Genomic DNA, 19,549 nt, shown 5'->3' on the forward strand with positions numbered 1-19,549 from the left:
AATCTCTTGTAAAAATATAAAATTAAGAATAAATTTATGAATACACTACTCACAAGTAGGGGTGTTAAATGGGCGGGTTATGTTGAAATTGGAAATATTACAATGGATTGAATAGAAATCAAATTGGGTCTTGACCTGCCCAAGTTTAGTTTGGATTCAAATGGGTTAGGCTCAGATGGGCTAAAAAGCGCGTTGGGTCTTGAACCGTCAAATTTGACCCGATTAATCTTAATAATTTAACATATTGATATTTAATTTTTTTAATCACAATTTAAATTTTCGCTCAAGAATTTTTGTTAAAAAAGTAACAAATTGATAGATAAATCATAAAAAATGTTAAATAAATAATAATTAATACCTTCAATATAGGAACATATGTTAATAAAAAGTTTTAAAACGGATTTGAAATTAGAGATTGAATTGAATTTAATTGAAAATTCTCTTCAAATAGATTAAACTCATGAGTTTGAAATTGAAACGAAAAGCAAATTATTTTGAGACAACCTTTAATTACATATGTTGGGGCTTCATTTTGACACCCCTGCTCACAAGCCTTTTCCCATGTTAAAATCTGAAATCAAATGGAGGGAAAATAATTTCCAGTATCTGGCCTTTAACGATATACATATATTACATCATATTTTCACTTTAACTACTCACACTTTTTTTTTCTCTCTCACAGGCAAGGGTTTTAGTATCCACTGAAATTATTCTCTCAAAACTTAGAAAATGGCTGATTCTAGAGAAGAATCTCCAGATTGGCTCCGCAGTTTTCAGGTATAACTGTTTTGATTTCATCGGAATTTTCATAAATTTGCTCGCTATGCACTTTTCAAAGTCGATTTTATGCACTGAATCTATGTTTAATTAGTTGAGCAATCATTTGATTGAGTTTTAACCGATTTTGAACATCAGTTTGATTGGTCTTTCAGCTGCGAGATTCAAACTTTGATCAATTCAATTTTTTGTTCACAGTGCTTCGTGGCGGAGGTAGATTCAAGTACATGTATATAGTTTTAGAGCACATTTGGGTTAGGGTATGCTAATTTGGGGCAATTAGTTTTGTTGAAATCATTGTTTACTGTGTATCACTTCAAGCCGAAAACAGTGGGTGGGGACTTGGAAAAATACTAGTAATGAAAATCCCTTTTTTGTGTAAATTTTTTTGAACCCTACCTTTTCTATTATTCACCTAGATAAGTTTGGATAGTTGTTGCATATAGTTACCTATTGTATTGTTTGTTTTAATGAATACAATGCTTAGATATATTGCATTATTTTCTGTCATACATAATGCCACACATCAACAATTTGAAGGACAATTCTTCATGAAAAGGTACTGGGTAGAGCTATTACAGAAAGGTAGGGTAAGGGATAAAATAAGATTATTAGATAATAAGCAAAGAAAAAATAAGGTAAAAATGCGATCATACCAAATTGGTCGTTATACAACTGAAACTTTTCGTCTTTACCTTCTGATGAATTCAACAATATGATATGTAGAATTTAAATAATCAAAACAAATATTGTATTTAAACTAACAACACAATGCAATGCTAGCAACAACCATCCAAACAAGCTGTAAATGGAAAAATTTAGATGTATAGTATAACCATTCACTATAACTTAATTGCATCCCCTTATGCTTCTTAAAGGCATTATTCAAGTATAAGTTCTGCTGTTTTTATATAAATTCGTTCTCCACACACTTTTGTTGAAAGACTGGGCATTGTTTAGTTATTATTTGTTCTGTTGTTGTTCCATGTTCCTATAACGACCAAGACAATCTGATGTTAAAACAAATGCAGGCACCTGCTGCGATAATCTTGTCATCCGGATCTGAATCTCCTGTAAATAACAACCACCTAAGTGATGATGAGGATAGCATCAATCTGAGTAAGCTGTTTCAGAAGGATAAAACATCACTTTCAGAGGAAAAATGTAGTCAGGATGGACATGGATCTCAACTCAAGAAGACGTCCGAAGTAAATTCTCCGATTAAAAATGAAGAAGTAGATCGCACACCTACTAGGAAGAGAAAGAATGAAAACCAGAGTGAAAAAAAAGGTATTAGCTAATCCATTTTACCGAATGAATCAACTGCATCAGATTGTAAGTGTGGAGTTAAAGAAGGGCCCAGTAAAGATCTTCTCTTTCCAATGATACAGGAAAAGGCACTGACAAGGCTTTAACGAAGAGAAGAGCATTGGAGAAGCCTTTTACAGATAAAGTAAGGAGTTCCCTACTATCTGTATTTATTTTTTAATGTACTGAACTATCATCAGTAAATTAATTTAGTAGTCAAAGTATGTCAAAGAAGCGACTAGATCGTTCAACTTGTACGGTACCAGTTGACCCTATGTTTTTGCTCATATGCAGCTTCAATGAGACCCTTGATCTTTGGTTTTATATTTATTTTGCCCCTATCTCTAGCGAGCTCTATACCAATCATACTTTGGAGATGTCGCAGTCAATGATTGCTCCATCGATAATCTTCAGTGAGTTGTGAATTTTGTTCAATGAAGCAATACCAAATATGCCCCTAGAAAGATCAGACCTACGCCACGAGCTGATGACAACCATGCACCACCTATATCCCTGTTCTCCAAGGCACTCCTATTTTTCAAGAGGGTTTGCAGCAATCAAGCACAAGAAAATAGTGACTTCATAAGCTGATCAGTCAACTATTTCGTCATGTTTTTTTAAATGAAGAGTAAATAGTGACTTAGGCTGGTGCGTTTCTACTTCAGAAGTCATCCATATTGTGAGGAGATTGGTGGAGAAATATAGGAAAAGGAAGAGGGACTTAAATATGGTGTTCATTGACCTTGAAGAAGCCTAAGATAGTCCTGAGGGAAGTCCTCTAGAGATTCTAGATGCTTGGAGAGTAGAGATGTGTTGGTGACTTGCATAAGGGCATTGAAGGACATGTATGATGGATCCCAGATTTGGGTTAAAATGGTGGGAGGAGACTCAACAATTTCCGGTTCAGATGGGGTAGCACCATGGATCAATACTTAGCCTATTCCTATTTTCCTTGGTGATGGATGAATTGACATGATATATTCAAGATGATGTGCTATGGTATATGTTATTTGCGGATGATCTTATATTGTTTGATGAGACATGCAATAGAATCAATGCTTGGTTGGAGTTGTGAAGTCAAACTCTAGAGTTCTCTAAACTTAAGGTAAGTTTTATAGTGTGGTGGTTAGAACGACTTTGTTGTGTAGGGCTGAATGTTGGTCAGTCAAGACCCCCCATGTTCAAAAGATGCTAATTGCGGAAATGACAATGTTGAGATAGATGTGTGAGCATATTAAGAGCAATAAAATTTGGAATGAGGATATCCAAGTCAATGTGGGAGTGACCTTTGTGGTGAACAAGATGAGAGTAGCTAGATGAGATGGTTTAAGCATGTGGAGAGGAGATGCGCAAATACCCAGTGAGGAGGCATGAGAGGTTGGATATAGTTGGTATGAGAAGAGGTAGAGGTAGGCCTAAAATGTATAGGGAAAAAAGTGAGTTTGACATGCAATTATGCAATTTTAGTTTACTGTGGACATGAACTTAGATAGGAGGGTGGAAGTCGTGGATTAAGGTAAAAGGTTAGTAGGTAGTGGAGTGTTGTCTTGCTTTTCAATGGGTTTAGGCTTGATGGTGTATGTCGTAGTATTAGCCTTATTCTTGTAGTGTCTTGCTGTTAATTTCTATCCTCATATGTTGTTTATGGTGTTTTGGTTATTCCAATTTTGTTGTTTCTAACTGCTTACTTATTAGGTATGTTTTTCTCACGGTTGTTTTCCCTTTTCATACCTACTTTGATTTGTTGTACTCAACAGAGGGTCCTCCATAAACAGCCTCTCTAGCTCCACGAGGTAGGAGTAATCAGACCCCACTTTCACTTGGTATGATGTTAAAGAGTAAATGGATAAAAGAGCCTAGACATATTAGTACTATTATAGCTTTCTGATAGAATAGTTTTTCTTCTAAATAGTTTCTTATAAGCATTCACTGTGGAAAATGTCTGTGAAATTGCCTTGAACAGTGAAACTGCACTTCTAACTTACCGTAATCAGTTTCTTGATAGTATTTCTCCTCTTATGAAGCAAAAGATGTCCACTAGCTAGCAGTTTAGTTTGGCTGGAAATAATGTTCTAGGCTTCAGGAACAGCCAAGGTAGTTAAAACCTCTTGGTATACTAGAATGATGCAATTGCTTAACGTGGTAATTTATTATATACTGAAATGGCTACTTTACCTAGAATCTGTTCTTCGACAATTTATTTCATACTTCAATTAACTCGTCCAAAATCAATCAGATTAAAACATTTTGACACATCTCTCCTTACCCAATGTAATCTGTTAGATTCATACAAACACTTTTCTCATTCTAGGTATCAGTAATGGTAATCCCACATGTTATCATTAGTTTTGGCAATTGCTACAGGTGGTGATTTTACTTTGGCCATTCTTGAAATTATCACAATATGGTGTAGGCATCTCGTTTTCTCCTTTGATCAGTTGCCTGGAGTTCACAGACATGTAGGCTTAATCCTTAGAGTCTGTGGATCTCCCATACACTTCATTGTTAACTACTATGCAAGTATTGTTGACTATAGTCATCTTAGTTTGATCTCAATCATATATTTGGTTCATACAGGAACCCAGTCATTCAGTCTGTACGTTGTCATCGGATTCTGAGTCTCCTCATGATGGCAGTTCCATGAAAGTGGAGGAAGTCCTTGACGAAGAGTTGCTTATGCACGATGTTAAGGCTACAAAGAAAGAAGAAAATGATGTAACATCCAAGAAAAAATCTCCTAAGAAAAAAATGAAGGAGGAACAGGAAAAGAAGATGAAACTAGAGAATCAGCTGAATGAAGGTAAGCCGTCTGTTTCTAGCTTCTGAATTCTAACCATATGACTTCTAGCCTGTTTGGCCAAGCTTCTAAAATCAGCTTATTTTGAAAAGTGCTTTACAAAAAACTACCTTTTGGTGAGAAGCAGCTTGTGTTTGGTTTAATCAATTTGAAAAACATTTTTGAGCGGTAATTAATGTCTGACCAAGCTTTTAATAAGTGCCTCTTAGTGTATGTTCTCAGAAGTGCTTTTTAGAGAAGTACTTATGGAGAAAAGCTAATTTTTTTAGCTTTGGGAAAATAGCTTCTGCTACTTCCAAACACTTAATTTTTTTTAAATATAAGCCTTTTTGAAAAAATAAAGTATGTTTGGACTCCCAAAATCTTGGTCAAATAGGCTATTAATATATTAGAGGTGAATGGATCTCAGAACATTTGTAGCAAGTGTATGTTTAACCTTAAATTATGGTTCTGCACTCTTTATATTGTCGAATTGTTGATTTTCCAGGTATTTTATTATTTTTCTTTGTAATGTGTTGTTTGAAATAGGTGTAGAGAATGAAGCCACGGAGGAAAATATTCCAGAGAAACAAAGTGGAACAAATGTGAGAAACTTTAGTAATACTTGATGGATCTTTGGAGATGTTGACTGTTCACTGATTCACTTTTATGATATTGTGTATAGTTGTCATCTTCAAGGCTGCCTTTGGTTCTTCCCGAGAAAGTACAGAGGACAAAGGTAAAGTTAGCAGATTGTAGTGAGTAGTGACTCTCTTGGCATGGAGATGATTACTATGGTTTGCCTGTTTGTCTCTTTATTCTTTTTCTTCCAGCAAATGTCCTTCCCAAATTAGCCAATTAATTCGAAGATTCCTAGATTGCACCCCCTTACTGTTTTTTTTACAAACGGAGAAGTATCTTTCCGAGATGTCAGAGAAAGAGGATATGGTGGCTTATGTTTGGCATCAAAAGTTTCACCATAGTATGTTTTTTTTTCTTCAAAATAACTCATGTAGGTGACACTAATTGAATTTTCCCATCTGCTTAAGCTTTTGTTGGGAAGAGTTACCTTATTTGTGCTGCTAAGAGTTGAGGTGAGCATGAATTAGCAACATGCTGTCAAAAATAAATTAAAAAAGTCGTGCTTAGGTATCATCAAGTTCTCACTTCTATAGATTTTTGATCAATTAGATGTCTTTTTCTTTTGTTTCTCGCCTGGTGTCCGGTAAATGCATTTGAGCCCTGACCAGTCCAGATTCGCATCGCAAAACTCGTTCAAAGTAGAAGTGCTTTTGTACTTGTATATTCCCCCCAAAAAAATCTGTTCAATTATTTTCTGCTAAACTTTGTCAAGCTTTGCATCACTTTGATATAGGCACTTGTGGAGTGTGAAGGTGATTCCATAGATCTGAGTGGTGATGTGGGTGCTGTCGGGAGGATAATTGTTTCGGATGGCCCATCAGGAAACCATGAAATGCTTCTCGATTTGAAAGGTATACATACATGTTTCTCAAAAGTTCATCTACCAAATTCTTTCAAGTCCCGGTCGTGGTTGCTTTTTATATGTTTCAAACAATGTAATAGCTCATCATTATCATTCTGGCATGTCAATAATTTCTTAACTTCAAACAATACGCTATCATATTTACTTTAGCCCAATGTTTACAGCATAGAAGCACAATCTTATTCTGATTTAGGTTTGATAATTGAGTCTAGCAATTTCCAGGAAAAACAAAATCTTGCAATCTTATTTACTATGGTTAATATGAAATTTTAGATGAATGCTAGTCCTTTTATATCTCAGGAACCATATATAAAACGACAATATTGCCTTCCAGGACGTTTTGTGTGGTATGACGCCCTTATCTCAAGCAATTATTCGTTTTGCTTACCTATCCCCCTCCTGCTCACCCACCCACCCACCTTCTCATATGTAAATCTAACATAAATTTTTCTTTTTTAGGTAAGCTTTGGACCATCAGAAGCAAAGGTTTGTTTCTGTCTTGCTTATTGATTTATCTGCTCTATCCATAGTGAGGAAATTGGAGAGATGATGTTTAGCTTTAGAATTGCTGTCTGTCTCTCTTTTTTACTTTCCAATTTATCGAAGTGTGTCCTACAGTTCTTTTTATAAAATAAGTACTACCTCCGTCCCATATTAGATGAGTATCTTACTAAAAGTATTTGTCCCATGTAACTTGATCACTTACTAAATCAGGATAGAATTAACTAATTTTTTCCCATTTTACCCCCTATAATTAATATGACTTTTGAAGATTTTGCAATTTAACAAAATTCTTTGCAAGATTTAATAAATAGTAAAGTTGATCAATCTATTAATGATTTCTTAATAACCGTGTAAAATGAGAAGTGCTCATCTAATATGGGACGGAGGGATTAAGATTTATGCTGTTAATGGATGATTATGTGATTCTGATCAGGTGGAAGCCATCATGAATGACTTCATACAGCTGAAGTCACAATCAAATGTTTATGATGCTGAACACATGGTTGAAGGTAGCAGTTCTATCTGATATATATCTATTTTGTAGCAAGTTCAACTGTCTTCCTTGTGTTTCACTTTGGAATGAAGCCATTTACAGTCGAATTTGAATTGACTTCATTTGAAACGTTCCTTCTGATATTAATAGGGACTCTTGATGGTTTCACGTTTGATTCGGACGAGGAGGCTGAAAATTTGACGCAACCAGCTTCCCAAGGTGACCAGAATGAGAATGTTGATCATCAGACCAATGGGAATGTCAAAGCAAAAGCTAAGAAAGCCTCGGTATGCTCTGTTCTTTTTGGTTACCACTAACAGTTGCTTCACTTTCTAGATCTCAAATTGTGATCCAAGCTCGCTTTGCAGGCTATGGAACAAAAGAAGGGCAAGAAGGGAGCAAAGATACCAAAGAAAGTAAAAAAGAAACCTCAAGTGCAGAAGAAAAGCAAGAGCAAAAAATAAGATATGACTCTACATATTTCATTTCGTTTGATATGTATTCTATTTATTTTCTTTTCTTATTTTCTTTCTTTTTCTTCTGTTCTTTGTATACATATACTGATCATATTTTTTAAAAGCTAATGAAAGTAGTCTTTAGGAAGCTATATAATTGGTAGAGGCCACATAATATGTATTATTTGCAAGATTTTCTCATGATTATCCTCCATATTACCATAAAAATTCTAATGTCGATGAGCTTCAGTCTCTGAAAGTGATTTGCTTTTCCTTTGTATTTGTCCTGTGGGGTGAATTTAGAGGTTTGTTGGTTTGATTCAACGAATTATCTGATTTTCAATACTTTTGTCAGTGCACAGAATGTGATGCTATAAATCAAATATAGAGACATAATGTTGTAGTACAAGACACTGTTGATATTGTAAATAAGTTGTCATTTGTATTGTTTTTTCTCAAGATAACATTCCTTAATTTTGTCATATGTCCATTCAAATTCAGCTCCGTTCTCTCGTTATGCCAAAGCATATCCTGATTTATGCTGTTTGACTTATTTATAGAGATATAAACTGAAATAACAGCCCAATCAGCATGGGGAAGGGAAGGAGAATGTTTGACGATGAGACCATCGCTGGGAACTTCTCCATTCTACTTTCTTCAATAGGTGGAGTTGTTTCTCCACCGTTGGGTCTCTTCACCCTGTTTCACAATCCAATAGTGGTAAATTAGGGGGAAATAGAGAACATAAGATCCAGTGTTTTGATAGTGAGATATATTCACACACATTACCCATTCATGGGACAGAAGATGATTGCGTAGTCAGAAGCCTTGCAGGTAAAAGTGCTGGTGCCATCATCATATGCATAGCTATAAGCCCTTGGACAAGCTCTTTTGAAGACGCTTGAATAGAATGATGGACGACAAGTTGTTGGATTGGCAAACTCTCCGGCACAGCAATACTGATCTAAACCAAAAGCCTCACATGCACTCTTGCATGCTACTACATTTCCTCCTCCATCTCCACCCACCACTTGAAGTTCTTTGGGACAACCTGTTAGATATTTAGAAAAGAAATTGTTAAAAGTCTTTTCTGCTAAATGCTTCAAAACTTATTTGAGTCCAAGGACATGGAATATAAGGGTTCAAGTTCTAGTTAGAGGCAAAGAAGCTAGGTGATTTGTTCTCGTCTGTCTCAGCTGTAGTGGGCACTTTTTCTTGGTGAGATGAAACAACTACATATGTAGCTTACCCATGTTAAGATTGGAAACACATCCAGTGGCATTGCATCCACCAGGAACTCCCTGTGGGGTTGCAACCATTGGCAGATTATAACCATCAACAATGCTGACATCGTAGAAATCTTTGGTATCTCCCGTCCCTAGAGTTATCTCGAAGAGAGAGGCAGGTGGTGTTGCACCAAGCCCATCACATTCAAGCTTACCACCACAGTCACCTGTTTGACAAGAGCCAACACCAGACTCATCAAAAATGCAGCCAGTCCTTGCCCAAATGCGACCTGACCATCCCGCTACACTTGGAATCCTGACGCTTTGGCCAGCATTCAATTGAAAGCCCGTCGTGGAAAGTTGAGGTGATGAGGAACCAGACAATGTTCCAGGCCATATTGTATAAGGACAGTTGTTAGTAATGGTGAAAGTCGAGGCGAACGAATGAGAAATCAACACGCAGAAAAGCAAGGTAATTGAAAGCTCTTTCCAGGAAGTTATTGTGAGCATATTATTATGGTCCCTTAGTTTATAGCTAAATATTTCTGGGAAAAATAAAGTTTAAACGAAAATGAACCACCCTACCATATTTATAGGTGGAAGGAATTTGACATATTTGATACAAAATCCATATTGTTAAGTTGCTTATGTTTATTCATCAGCTGCAACACCATACATATGGATTTAGCATTTCTTTGTATTATGGATGGCCCCAATAAGAGGTGATTCCTTTCTTTAGAAATCTTCATTTTTTATTTTTATCTTTGGAAATGAATCAGTTTTGTTTGTAGTGCGTAAAAGGTTAGACTAAATAAAAAGGTGTATCTAGATTCCCATAAATTTATAATTTTTTCCTAAATAAAATTGTTACCGACAACAGTGAAGCGGCATGTTATTCCGCGAACATACTTTTAATGATAGAAATTAGAAACATTAAGAAAAAAACAAAAAGATTTTTGAAGTTTGTTGTCTTGAAGTGAAAAAGGCACGTTTATTATTTGTATGATTTGAAATTTTGATCTTAAATATGTCATAATGTTTTTTAATTTTGTAAAAGTGCTTATTAAGCGTAAAATAAAAAGTGGAAAATTAATAATTTCCAAATTTAAAAGTGAGTTGCATAGACCAGGACGCGGATGTAAACTAAAACTAAAATTTTGACAAGTTAGCCTGACCGGCGTTCTTTTCTAAATGTGCTGATTGCTAAACAAAATATCAAACTTTTAATTTATTTATATGAGTTTTAAATGTCTTCTTGTGCACATTCAAAGTTAAAGGTTATAGTTATGAGATGACGCTAAATTAAGGGTCATGTTTATGTATTAAGTCAATATTTTACATGTATGTTGTCATCATATTGATATACAAAAAAAATTACAATTTATAGTACTTTTCATATAGTTTTTGAATAATGTAATTTAACTTTAAAAATTCATTAAATTAACTTTCGAAAAGCGTAACAGAACAATTAAAAATGGTTGGAAAAAATATATAAATTGATATAAATGGAGAAATAAATATTTAGTCTTTAATACTAGGCATGGAACAAACAATTAAGTGTTAAACTTAAGCTTCACCTACAAGAGTAAAACAAGACAGAGTTATTCGAGTGATAAATATTTCTTTACTTTCAATTGGAAGATTTATGAACAAGACAGAGTTATTCGAGTGATAAATATTTTTTTACTTTCAATTGGAAGATTTATGAGTTATTAATGAAGTAAAATAAATAAAACCCACATAAGGGCGCTATTTATTGAGACACAGACACGGTCCATACGTTTATATAATTAATTTTCATTACCAACGGTAGCTTCCCTTTATTTAATGAGAAAAAATAGCTTTCACGGTTCTAAGAGCCTGTTTGGCTCAGCTTAAAAGCTGGTCAAACTGACTTAAAAGCTGATTTTTGACTTATTTAGCTGTTTGACAATATTCAAAACAACTTATTTTAAGTTAAAAAAAACTTATTTCAAGCCAAAAGTTAAAAGCTGAGGTAGGGGTGCTTTTTTTTTTTCCAGCTTATAAGCTGTTTTAAGTTGACCACATTTTTACCTTTTTGCCCCTAATATTTTTATACAATCTCCAAATTACCCACATAACCCTAACATCTCTTTCTTCAATTTGTCCCTTTTCACGCGTGGATGATAGACAATTACTATTACTAATGAATGAAAATAAAATAAATCTTAAATCTTTCAAGTGATCTATTCAAATTATATATTATTAAAATGTAAAATAAGTTGCACATATAACTTAAATAAAAATTTATATTCCTCTTATAAATAATTTGTGATAATAAAGAAATATGTGAATGATAGACAATTATTATTACCTATGGATGAAACTAAAATAAAATCTTAAATCGTTCTTTAATCTATTCAAATTATATATCTTTAAAATCTATAATAAGTTTATATTCCTCTTATAAATAATTTGTGATGAGAAAGAAATATGTGAATAATAGCAAAATATAATTATTTATGGCTGTAAAATATAAATTAATTAACTTTTATTATGTTAACAGTTTTTAATGGTATTTCAGACATTTTGATTTAAAAAGTTGTTTATCAGCACTTATTTGCCAAACACATCAACAACTTTTTTTTTTAACTTCAGCACTTTTATCCAAACGCATAACTGCTTATTTTAAAAATAAGTTTCAGCATTTTCAAAAGTACTTTTTTAAAGCTGCTTTTATTAAGCTCATCCAAACGGGCCCTAAGCTATGTGTTAGGTTGGAGAAGGAATGACTTTTTCCCATTTTTTTAGATTTTGAATTAAAATGAATATGAAATAAATGGCCTCTCTTTTTGCTTTTCCCACTGTAACTTAGTGGATGATGTCAGACCCAACCAACTCTAAAATTCAATAGCCCAATTATAATGGAGGTAGTTTTGTACTGGCACCATAATCAACTCACCATCTCTATCAACACAAATAAAAATATACATATTGCTGATTTACTGAAAGAGGAGAAAAATTTAGACAACTAGCAAACTTAAACAAAACATCTTGACTCTGTCACAATCCATCTATTGAGTATTTTATTTTTATAATAACTATAAAAGAAAAGCAGCAAAGCGTTTAAACATGAGAGCAGCATAAGATCACTAGATGATCTAGAAAACACCTAATATATGAAAAAAGATGTATTCTCCTTTTGGGAAATTTATTATAAATGGCAAAGTTTGTAGTGAGTACAGACTGCACATCCCCAATCCGATCAGTCATTGCATCTGCATTATGTACACTGTTGGGTTTGCATAAAATAAAAAAATAAATAAAGAAATGCATCTTCCTGTTATATTCTTTCAAACTATACACTGCAAGCAACCGATGGATACTGGTAAGGGGTAATGATATTATTCCACAACAAGTAAGTCTTCAAGGGAGTGATATTCTTGAGTATGATGACTGAAAAAACTGACTTTGTATTGTCATTGTCATTCACTAAAGCCAATCCCAGACGTTGCTAAAACGAAGCTGTGAAACACCACACTGAGAAAGCTGACTTTGTATTGTCATTGTCATTCAATTTGCTAATTCACCATCCTGAAAAGTGGCAAGATAGCAGCAGCATATGATGCATTGAGCGCCAATTCAGAATTCAAAGCAACAAAGAAATGGGAATCATACAGCAAGTATAGTTTTGCTGATGAAGTCGAAGAGCAGCAGCAAGGCACAAATGACAAGAGCCACTAATTTTCAAAACACATAAAGTCATCAAGCACTTACAACAAAAAAAGATCCTTTTGCAATAACAGAGGAGCAAATTGGACAACAGGTGTAACTTTAAGTGGTTTAGCAACACCCCTTGATTTGGCTGCTAAAGATTCCTCTTCAGCTAACACTATCAGAAAAAACAGATACATGTAGGTGGATGTAAACACCAGATCTCTGACTCCAAGAATAGGTGGATCTTGTTTTCAAACGATCAGACATGAAATTCGACTGTATTACTCACAATGTTACTGCAGGATAGTCACACTTCAGCGTGGATGCAAAACACCAATTGATTTGGCAGATATTAGATTCTTCCTCAGACCTCTCCCTGTTCAAGAGTTCAAAGCTTAGAGCTGATTTTTATTTGTTCGAACTCTAGACCTCGTGGAAGAGCGTGGATCTGTTGAATAAGAAAGAACAAACTTAGTTAGAAACTCATGATTCTGCTGGTAATAAATAAGACAGATGATAAAACATAAACAATATAAACTATATCTCAACTCTCCTGACTGTAAATGTTTTTGAGTTCCTGCAAAAGTAAAACCATTTTAGGATACTTTACATGAACAAATTCAAAAAGCAAATACAAACTGAATTTTAAGAATAGACTAGTGCAACAGTATGAAATAAAATAGTGCTTTCTTCCAAAACCTGCCAAAGAAATAGGGAGTTAAAGTCATAAAAGTAGGTGAGCTTTAGTGAGCTCACTGAAAAGTGTGTTCTTTCTTTGATAGGGCAAGTTCCTGTAGGATAGGAAACAAAGTATATAATAATTCCACTGACTGGATTCCAATAAACCTCCCAGAATTGATCACAGTGATTAATAGAGAACTATACAAGTACAGCAAGCCAATACAGATGTTTGACAACCCCTAAAAGGTATAACTGTAACCACAAGTATAGAGTGACTAGACAGAAACCAAATAAAGGTTATACAAAATGCTGCACTATATATAGTTAAAGCCTTCATGTAACATCAACTCAGGCGCATACCAGCGTTTGCAGACATAATATTGTTACTCCTAAACAGTTATAAAGCTACAGTCCACAGGAATGTAGAATATAAGTCCTCCTACAAAATGGCAAGACAATCTAGTCTGTCATGGAAATTATGAAATTGTTCATAATCCAGTCTGAAAAGAAAGTAAAATTAAACAGACGAAAGGATGGAAATTTATTATATCTAGTTCAAGTCCATGCCCTCTCCAACTTGACTGCAAATGGGACTAACAGCAGTGAAAGATCTCTCAAATGGTGATGGGTGGAAATGTGCATCCCTTCTGCGCTTAAAGGCGCAGCTATCAGAAGGGGAACTATCAGCATCAAACTTCCTCCGTACACCTTTCACAGCCTGCACTTCAACTTGTGTTAAAGGGAAAATCTGTCGGCTAACTCTGCAAAGAGAGTTATGGTTATCATACAATATTCGCTGGTTACAGTTTTTGTCGCAAATGTGTGTCAGCCCAGTTAGACGGCAGCGGAACATGTTCCCACACACATGTTCATTTTCACATTTCCAATCACACTTGTGAACAGGGTTTGGGCCATCTTGGCCCAGAATAGTTGACAGATATATAACATTTGTAGGCACTGCTACCATAGATTTTCCAAGTACCTCCATTGTTCAGTTAATCAAAAAACTTGAGTTCTGAGAAGATATCCACACCCCACTCGCCTTGCCCCGGATGCTCTGCAGACTTGATAAACAAGATCCGTCAAGATTGGTGGGTGGATCATGGAATATAATTGTTTGTTTCGAAGGACAAAAACCATCTAATAAAATTTTCCTATGGAAACTGAAAAGCAACATTTAGGTGACTAAGCAAACCTCAGTAAAGAACATAAAATATAAAACCTTATACTCGAGCAATTGCTAGTGGAGACTCAAAACAAGGGTGGCATAATTAAACCTAACCCGCCCAACCCACTTAAAATAACCCGTACATCTATTAGCTTAATCCATTTCAACTCAACTCATTCAAAATTGAATTCATATGTAGCCTAAATTGACTAATGAAAAATCTTGTCAAGATATTTTCAAGGGACTTTATTTTTATTTTGATATATTACGTATAGCCATAATAAAAATATGCAAATTATTATGTATTAAAAATTTCAGAAAAACAATTAACACTTCAGTAAAAATTTAAGCATGGATTATGACTCATTACTTGACCCGTTTTGACCCAGCCCAAGGTATAGACCCGTTTGTTATGTTGGCCCAACCCAAGATTGGATTGAGTTTTGACCCATCCAAATTTAATTCAACCTAAAATTAAATTGGGTCTAGACCCGTTTAGTATTATGGCCCATTTTGACCCGCCCAAATTTGAGCCAACCTACCCAATTGCCAACTCTGTTCCTACCCCCACCACAAGCTAGAGTGGTTCACCAGAAAACTAACAATTAACTGGCAACAAATCTTAGCTCTGTTGATTTACACATCTAGAGCAAATCTAATTACATTGTTGTTTTGTATACGTGAAATTTTTTTTGTTTACAAGTATTTCATAAAAGAATTTCTTTATTAGGTTAGGTGAATTCCTTCTTTTCAACCTAAAAAAATTTCGACCCCAAAACAAAAGATCCTGTACAAAACTGACTAAACAAGGGCAAAATGAACAGTAAAAAGTTCCAATTTCAGCTCAAGCATATAGAATTTCCTCTCACACAACCATTTACGTTAGCATTACAACCAAATCTGAAGAACTACAACAGAATTATCCCAAAAAAAAATGATGAAAATCACAACTAACTAATTCTCAGGCAAAATCAAACAATAAACAACAAAAAGATCATGAAAAAAAAGAAAAAGAAACTTACGATGAACCCGAAATGAAGAACACCTAACAAGCTTTTTCTTCTCCTTCTCTCACTTGTCACTCACTTTCTCTCTCTAAGACTTTTTCAAAGCTATGCCCTATAGTGAAGCAAAGAAATGGGGAGAGTATGAAAGAGTATTTATAGAAAAAAAATGGGACACGGATAAGGTGTTGATCCGATTCTCATGTGGGGGACGTTGGACGTAAATGTAAATGCACATGAAATTTATCTAAAATGAAAATTTATTTTTGTCATTTTCTGTAATTTATTTAACTTTCTTACTGTTTAGTGGATCAAAAACGACATCGTATTTGTACTGTTACAATCACGACTCTAACGGGAGGTGCATCTTCCGTCACGTGCCCCACGCTTTTGGTTTATTTTCTTTTAATAAAAAAATAATTTTCCTTTATTCGTGGGAGCTTTTTAGCCAAGGTCGTCGGTTTGTAACGTTAAAGTAGACTTACGGAAAAAGAAAAAGTAGACTTGAAGCGGACCTACCAGACTTTGACACGTGTTTGGGAGTTCTCTTAATTGTTCACCAATAATCTGTTTTTATCGTGCTTATAGGTGGGTAATAGTATTGGGCTTCTACCCATCATTTTTATGGGCCAATTCTAATTCCTAATGGGCTTTTTTTGGGTAATTACTTATGGGTAAATCTTAGGGCAACGTTCACATATGGCAAATAAAAAATTCATATTTATATGCTATAGCAAAGTTTGCATAATTGCGCTCCATAGCAAACATAGAAATCGTATAATTCGCTATACATATACAGTTATTGAAGCAAATTTATAAAACGAAGTGTATAAAACAAGAAAGAGAAAAACACTTGGGCAGAGAACTGTATAAAAACGAAGTGTATAAAATGAATTGTACTATTATAAGTGTATAGAACGATTATATACAATTTGAATTTGTATAAAATGAGAAAGAGAGAAAGACAAAAGAGACTTGACAAGGAATATACAATTGAATCGAATTGTATAAAACGAAAAAAAGAGAGAAGCAAAATAAATTGGACAGGGAAGTATTTTTATTGTATAATTATAAGTGTATAGGACGAAAATATATGTACTTGCATGTGTATATACAATTTTCTCATGTTTATACAAACAGAAATGCAATTTATACATTTCGCTTCTGTTTGTATAAGTGAGAAAGGCGAGGGTGGCGAGCAAGATTTGGGAGAGTGGCGAGCGAGATTTGGAAAAGGGGAGAGAGGGGAACAAAAATATATGTATTTATACAATTTTTTCTGCTTTACACAATTAGAAATAATTTTTATGCACTTGTGTTTGTATAAAAAGTGAGGAAGCGAGTGAGAGATTGGATGAGAGTAGCGAGTGAGATATTTGGGAGAGAGGCGTCTGACAATTTTTTTTCAAACGTTTGCTATGGAGCACAATTAAATCAAACCCTAGCTACACCATTTATTCTAGGTTATTGGTTTGCTATTATATACAATTTTCCCTAAATCTTACTAGTTTAGGAGATAATTATTGAGCAACTCTCACATATAGCAAATACAAAATTCATATTTGTATGTTATAGCAAAATTTTCATAATTGCACTCTATAGCAAACATAAATATGTATAGTTCGCTATATATACAAAGAAATCAATTGTTTAATCCGATATACATATACAAAAGAAAACAATTCTATACAAATCAATTGTATAATTTGTGTATGTATAAAACGAAACAGAGAGACAGACAAAAGACAATTGTGCATAGAAATATTTATATCGTACAATAATAAGTGTATAGGACAAAGATACATGTATTTGCATGTGTATATACAATTTTCTCTCGCTTTATACAAACAGAAATGCAATTTATACATTTCGTTTTTGTTTGTATAACGATACATGCGACTGTGTTGAGCGAGATCTGGGAGAGGGGAGAGAGGAAAACGAAAATTATATATATATATATATATTGTATAAAAGTGAGAGGGAGAGAGGGAGAATAGCGAGCGAGAGTTTGAAGCAAACAGTTTGCTACACGGCACGATTAAATCAAAGTATGGTTATATTTGCCTCCATCATTCAAAACACACCATTTTGCTCATATTTGCCTCCATCATTCAAAACGACAATCAACAATAACCAATGCTCTGATACCACTTTGTTGGGAAAGACAAGGCACTAACAAAGAATGCCTGACAGGATAACAGCGGAAGAATACCCAAGTCTATACTTTCCCTTTTCGATTTGAACCAAGAGAAAACAAACAACCACAAGCAATATGATAGTAAGGCAGCAAGTAATTCAACCAAAATAATATAACAAGACAATAATAAACCAATCACACAAGACACCAAGATTTACGTGGAAAACCCTTTGATGTGAAGAGTAAAAAACCACGGGACCAAAAGCTCCACTATAATCACCAAGAGTTACAATATTGTTCTCCAAAATTGGCCACAAAACAAGTGCCAAACAACGAGCAACAACAAAATAAGATTGCACCAAATCTAGAGAATTAAAGGAACAAAATCACCAATTTCGCAGCTACTATTCACGACAGCAAAACTGAAGATGCAGGCCACCAAATCCAACTCTGTCAGTTCCTAATCAAAGATTGAGATGAGGATAATATGCTGTCCAAAAATCAGCTCAATCGGATAAGAAACGAAGCGGGAATCGCAATTTGAAGTTGGCTGTTATGGCTGAAATTTGACTGCGAAAATCTGCTCTTTTTCTCTCTTTTTGGCTACTAAAAAACTCTCTCTAAAAAATCTGAAAATAAGACCTAAAATAGGCTTATATTTGCCTTATAAGAATGGGATTATGGACAAAAATGAGTTGGTCCAAATTGGGCTTTTATTTATCCACATAGGAAGGGAAAAAAGACCCATAACCCAACAAAGTTTTCACTCAGTTGATTTCATTACCCTGCAACTAAGGTAATGTTTTATTTTTTTAGAATACAGAGTATTTGAGTATCTATTAAAAACTCATGTATTTTGAATTTTTTTATGCTTTCTTTGTATTGTGTTAGTTGTAGTGGTCCATGTCCCTTCTCTTTTATTTGTCTTTGTCTTCATTATTGTAGAATTTTTTTTTACTGCTAGTGGAGTCCAAACACCTTGTGTTTTTGCTGATTTTTGTATTATTAATGGTTGTTAGACAACATGGTTGATTTGTTTAGCTATGTGTATTGTTGATTTGTTTTACTTGTCAAAAGTTTATTTTAGTATTATTATGTTTTATGGTTGGAAGTTGCGGAAGAATGAAACAGAATACCACTCCAAACTAATGAGAGAGACATGAATAAATTGATAAGAAATGTGCACCAATTTTATTGAGTTAGATTTCTATAATGAAAACCAGAAGCAGATGGAACGTATGAATTGAAGAAAAAGAAGAAAGAAGAGAACTAAAGCAATGGAAATAAAAGACCCAAAAACGATTGTCGGGTCAATTTTTTAGAAATTGATTTTTAGGCCAAATGGGTCATAAATTTTGAAATGTTTTAAAAAAAATCCATGTCACGTTTGCCATGTCAGCAGACCGTTAAAAAGGGGCAATTTTAAACCTTAAAAAAACGTTAAGGGCATTTTTAAACCAAAAGGTGAAAGGAGGGCATTTTTGAACCATTTGAAATACGTTGAGGACATTTTTAACCCTTCTCCCAAATAAATTTTCCCTAAAAAAATAAAGGAATTTTCTCTTAGTTAACTAGGAATAGTTTTTTTTTTTAAATGTTTAAAGCTTATATTAATAGTATTTTCTCTATAGTTAACTAGGAAGTGTTTTTTTTTTAATGTTTAAAGTTTATATTAATAGTACTATACTATTAATATATTTCAAGTATAATATATTATCCTATTTTATATAAAGTAAATTTCTGCAATTTGCTGCATTTGTTGTTTATACATTTTGAGTATACAAAAAATATAAATTATATATATAAATTAACATTTTAAATAAAAAATTAATATAAAA

General features: G+C 34.0%; 3 protein-coding genes across 6 annotated transcripts; 1 reads left to right on the forward strand and 2 right to left on the reverse strand.

Annotated features, from left to right (window-relative positions):
• The first annotated feature begins 454 nt into the window (after positions 1-454).
• LOC101256852 (DNA-binding protein BIN4) lies at positions 455-7,974 on the forward strand. The gene is made up of 12 exons (XM_004234998.5): positions 455-777; positions 1,809-2,067; positions 2,169-2,230; positions 4,663-4,885; positions 5,411-5,466; positions 5,547-5,600; positions 6,237-6,354; positions 6,666-6,712; positions 6,825-6,851; positions 7,303-7,378; positions 7,513-7,649; positions 7,731-7,974. The coding sequence occupies exons 1-12, from the start codon at positions 730-732 to the stop codon at positions 7,824-7,826; spliced, it is 1,203 nt and encodes a 400-aa protein (XP_004235046.1). The 5' UTR covers positions 455-729; the 3' UTR covers positions 7,827-7,974.
• A 265-nt stretch (positions 7,975-8,239) lies between these two features.
• LOC101256565 (pathogenesis-related thaumatin-like protein 3.5) lies at positions 8,240-9,600 on the reverse strand. The gene is made up of 3 exons (XM_004234997.5): positions 9,067-9,600; positions 8,607-8,868; positions 8,240-8,516 (listed from the first exon to the last, which is right to left on the reverse strand). The coding sequence occupies exons 1-3, from the start codon at positions 9,551-9,553 to the stop codon at positions 8,372-8,374; spliced, it is 894 nt and encodes a 297-aa protein (XP_004235045.1). The 5' UTR covers positions 9,554-9,600; the 3' UTR covers positions 8,240-8,371.
• A 2,582-nt stretch (positions 9,601-12,182) lies between these two features.
• On the reverse strand, positions 12,183-15,722 carry LOC101256263 (uncharacterized). Of its 4 annotated transcripts, none has more exons than XR_003246006.2 (4): positions 15,593-15,722; positions 13,011-14,459; positions 12,782-12,896; positions 12,183-12,598 (listed from the first exon to the last, which is right to left on the reverse strand). XR_003246006.2 is itself a non-coding variant. In XM_010319767.4 (2 exons), exon 2 carries the CDS (start codon positions 14,388-14,390, stop codon positions 13,953-13,955), a length of 438 nt encoding a protein of 145 aa, XP_010318069.1. In that variant the 5' UTR covers positions 14,391-14,466; positions 15,593-15,720; the 3' UTR covers positions 12,183-13,952. The 4 variants fall into 4 exon arrangements, 1 of the variants encoding a protein (XP_010318069.1); XR_003246005.2 differs by having other exon boundaries at positions 13,011-14,466; positions 15,593-15,720; XR_011220011.1 differs by lacking the exon at positions 12,782-12,896 and having other exon boundaries at positions 13,011-14,466; positions 15,593-15,720.
• Positions 15,723-19,549: the final 3,827 nt, after the last annotated feature.

Source organism: Solanum lycopersicum, chromosome 3, assembly GCF_036512215.1.
Source record: "Solanum lycopersicum chromosome 3, SLM_r2.1".
Taxonomy (NCBI): Eukaryota; Viridiplantae; Streptophyta; class Magnoliopsida; order Solanales; family Solanaceae; genus Solanum; species Solanum lycopersicum.

Coding starts and splice junctions, on each gene's coding strand:
- LOC101256565 (XM_004234997.5), bottom strand. CDS start 9,553: ATGCTCACAATAACTTCCTGGAAAGAGCTTTCAATTACCTTGCTTTTC. Junction 8,869..9,066: donor TGTTTCCAATCTTAACATGG/GTAAGCTACATA, acceptor AATATCTAACAG/GTTGTCCCAAAGAACTTCAA. Junction 8,517..8,606: donor ATCTTCTGTCCCATGAATGG/GTAATGTGTGTG, acceptor ATTGTGAAACAG/GGTGAAGAGACCCAACGGTG.
- LOC101256263 (XM_010319767.4), bottom strand. CDS start 14,390: ATGGAGGTACTTGGAAAATCTATGGTAGCAGTGCCTACAAATGTTATA.
- LOC101256852 (XM_004234998.5), top strand. CDS start 730: ATGGCTGATTCTAGAGAAGAATCTCCAGATTGGCTCCGCAGTTTTCAG. Junction 778..1,808: donor ATTGGCTCCGCAGTTTTCAG/GTATAACTGTTT, acceptor AAACAAATGCAG/GCACCTGCTGCGATAATCTT. Junction 2,068..2,168: donor AAACCAGAGTGAAAAAAAAG/GTATTAGCTAAT, acceptor CCAATGATACAG/GAAAAGGCACTGACAAGGCT.